General features: G+C 37.2%; 1 protein-coding gene across 1 annotated transcript in view; it reads left to right on the plus strand.

Moving 5' to 3' along the window:
- LOC118413649 (E3 ubiquitin-protein ligase RNF14-like) overlaps nt 1-406 on the plus strand; it is a 1,948-nt gene extending 1,542 nt beyond the window's left edge. Inside the window, exon 4 of the mRNA XM_035817176.1 lies at nt 216-406. Coding sequence (XP_035673069.1) covers nt 216-406 — 191 coding nt within the window. The remainder of the gene's footprint in view (nt 1-215) is intronic.
- Nucleotides 407-3,164: the final 2,758 nt, after the last annotated feature.

Genomic DNA, 3,164 nt, shown 5'->3' on the forward strand with positions numbered 1-3,164 from the left:
CATTTACTATGTGAAGGCTCAACTATCATTCTGCCTAAAGTATCATAGTTCCAAACGTATTATAACGTACTGTACTAAATGTGTTGAAGGTATGTCCCACATGTAAGCCTTTGGCTTGTCTATTGAACCGATAAATTAACTAGCTAAGTTCTAAGATGCAAGCTTATTACGCTTAGAAATCTAAAGCCTCCTTTTTGTTCTATGCTTTTTTGTAGAACTGCAAAACACAACCACGAAGTCTCCCCTGACCGTGCCCTGTGAGAAGTGTGGCCACCACACGCCTGTTCCCGCTATGAACACGACTGTCGTCAAGATCAAGAACTACAGCTTCAGAGAGTGTCAGAATGTTCAGTGTGGGGACAAGAACTCCATGAACTTCGCAAGTACAAAGGCCTCCTCTGACTAAGCTAAGCAAGAACGTTGTACAGAGGGTTATATTTTATGAGGAACAGATCAAATCATCGGTCAGTGCAATAAACAGAACTGACAAGATTGCGATAAGGCATTCTATTGTGAATCAAACAAACTAGAATATTTAAAAAAAACACAAAATGCAGACCATTGCATTTGTAATGAAAGGTTTATTGCTTGAGTCATGGTATCATTCTTCTTCGTTTATTACCTAAGCTTCTAAGGCACTGTGACATATACGTCGTGATTTTAGCAAACATTATTTACACTTAATATCATACTTCACTTGTGCAGGACAATCAAAGTATGATATTAACATAAGATATTAACATAAAATGGTGTAAATGGTTTTTACCAAAATGTATTACTTATTCGGTCAAATGTTTTGTTTGCAAACGCTAACTCTTTGTTAAATGATCTGTTGATAATCATAAGAACTTACCTTGATGGAACAATATTATATTTTACTCGCCCCAAATGACTTACTTGAGCCCAGATTATGCTTGCACGATGTCATGAAACTGGCACAGACCGCCCAGATTTGTACCTAGATAGTTCCGTGTACGCAGCTCATAATTATAATACACATCCGCCATTGCAAAAGCCGTTACAGCTACCCTGTCGACAGAAGTTAAACAGTCCTGGCGAACTTTCAATGTTGCTCCCGTCCACAGGCCTCCATTTGCACGTATTCTCGCCCCACTACGTATCGACGCAATTCCGGTTAAGTTGAAATCCTGACGGCTGACAAATTTTCAAGATGCAAATTTAACGTTTCAACAGAACACCTTCAGCACTTACGCCAAATTTTCAGGTCAAATAAGTTTCTTGCTTGTCATGTGACAGTGAGATCACACCACATGACCTAAGAGTTATTACCAGGTAACTGGATGGGGTATAGTCATGTGACTAATTTGAACAAGCTATACCATTTTGGTTTGGGGGAGATTTTTTGTGATGTCCTACTTCACTCCAGATCTGCTTTATCACGACTTATTATACGACTTAATTTAATCGATACACTATATACTGCACCTGAAGGCTACACACTTTCTACAAAGAACTGCATGAAAAGGTTTCTGTAATACAAACAAGTACTAGCTGACGTTTCGATGGACTGCCAACCTTCCGCCTCGGTGAAACTGTTCTACTTCACGTAACAGCTAGACGTCGCTGCTGCATTATGAAGAATGCAGTCCATCTTGTAGGAGTAGCTCCCATCATTCCGGTTCATGACTGAGCAGACATTTTTTTAAAAATCCATATAGCATCTTTGAGCTAACAAATACTGTCTATACCCCAATCCGCTTTATTAAAGTTCTTGTGATGTGGCCTGTCACCATTGATTTTGTCCAGTTCATCTAGATCCTTTTCGGTTTGACCGTCTTGTGCTCTCTTGTCTTTCCTTTTTGTCTTCTTCTAGTTCCAAATGTGCTACGTCTTCCTTGTGTATACTTTGTTGAATCTCTTATTACAAGGTACATACTATTAGTATCTTGTATACATAGTCTGTTTGTTATGATCTGTTATCTTTGGAACCGCGCTCTTCCATACACTTCAGCAGCGACACCTAGCAGAACCAGTCAATATCGCCCTCAGTAAGGTGGCATGCGCAGCGCAGGCGGTCCACCGAAACGTTACCTAGGTATTTACTCTTGTTGTGTTGGAGAAACCTTTTGCCTAACTTAACTTGATAAAACTATTAACAGAATAAATATTAACAAAGTATGCAGACGAGGGTGTGACATGCCGACACCTGGCAAAGTCGTGAATGAACAAATGTATAGAAATTGTGATGCCTCTTGCGTGATAGACTGGATTTGAAATAATGTTTTCAGACAAACCAGCAGAGGCATCTTTGTAATTTCATAAGATTGTAATACACGTTAGTGTATATAGTAGAAACTTGTAAAATTGTTCGTGTTGCTAGCCAGAGATTTACTCAATGAATGCTTTGACTCAAATTTAAATCGATGTTAACACGTTTATTACCACATTTAAGACAAAATTCATGTATTGTTTATGTATTGTTGTTAACGTTACATAGAAACATATATAAATGATATACACATAAGTCAGATATATTTGATACATGATGTAAAATATCAAGAACTGTAAAAGGAATTAACTTTTCATTCAGTACGTTATGCCTGATGCATGGTCATGTTCATCTCAGAATTACACATGAAGTTCTGCTATTTTGTATTATCATGCAAATTAGACGCTTGTTAGTATGTTTCCATTCATACCGCATGAAAAAAAGTATGAAAACATTTAGAACTTTTGAGAAATCAACAATTCTAAGGACTATCATGTCGTATATCTTGAAGGTTTAAAATGTAATCATCAATCAAAGCTACGGATACTGGGCACAAGTCACCATTCAAAACGCTTTTTAATGTAGAAAAATACGTCTTAAAAGAAACTATATGTTGCAAACCTGTAAAATGATGGACTTGATTTAAAACAAATACAATTTATCGACAAATCTCGTCTCCTGTTTTTTGTAACATGGGTAAGAGACAATGAAAGCTTGTTCCCAACGTTTTTCAATCCTCCTTGTCTGTATCAAATCCATGCCTTAACAGGAAAAAATCTATTCCTTGAAATCAGTACAGAAACATTTTAAGGTGTAAAATCTAAGGACCATACGTAATGTATACGTACAAAACTATTTTATGATATGTTGGTACAAAGTCTGCGTACATACAGATTCGGATCAAAGCCAGATACAATCACGCGCAGTTACTTAC

Source organism: Branchiostoma floridae, chromosome 4 (genome assembly GCF_000003815.2).
Source record: "Branchiostoma floridae strain S238N-H82 chromosome 4, Bfl_VNyyK, whole genome shotgun sequence".
Lineage (NCBI taxonomy): Eukaryota > Metazoa > Chordata > Leptocardii > Amphioxiformes > Branchiostomatidae > Branchiostoma > Branchiostoma floridae.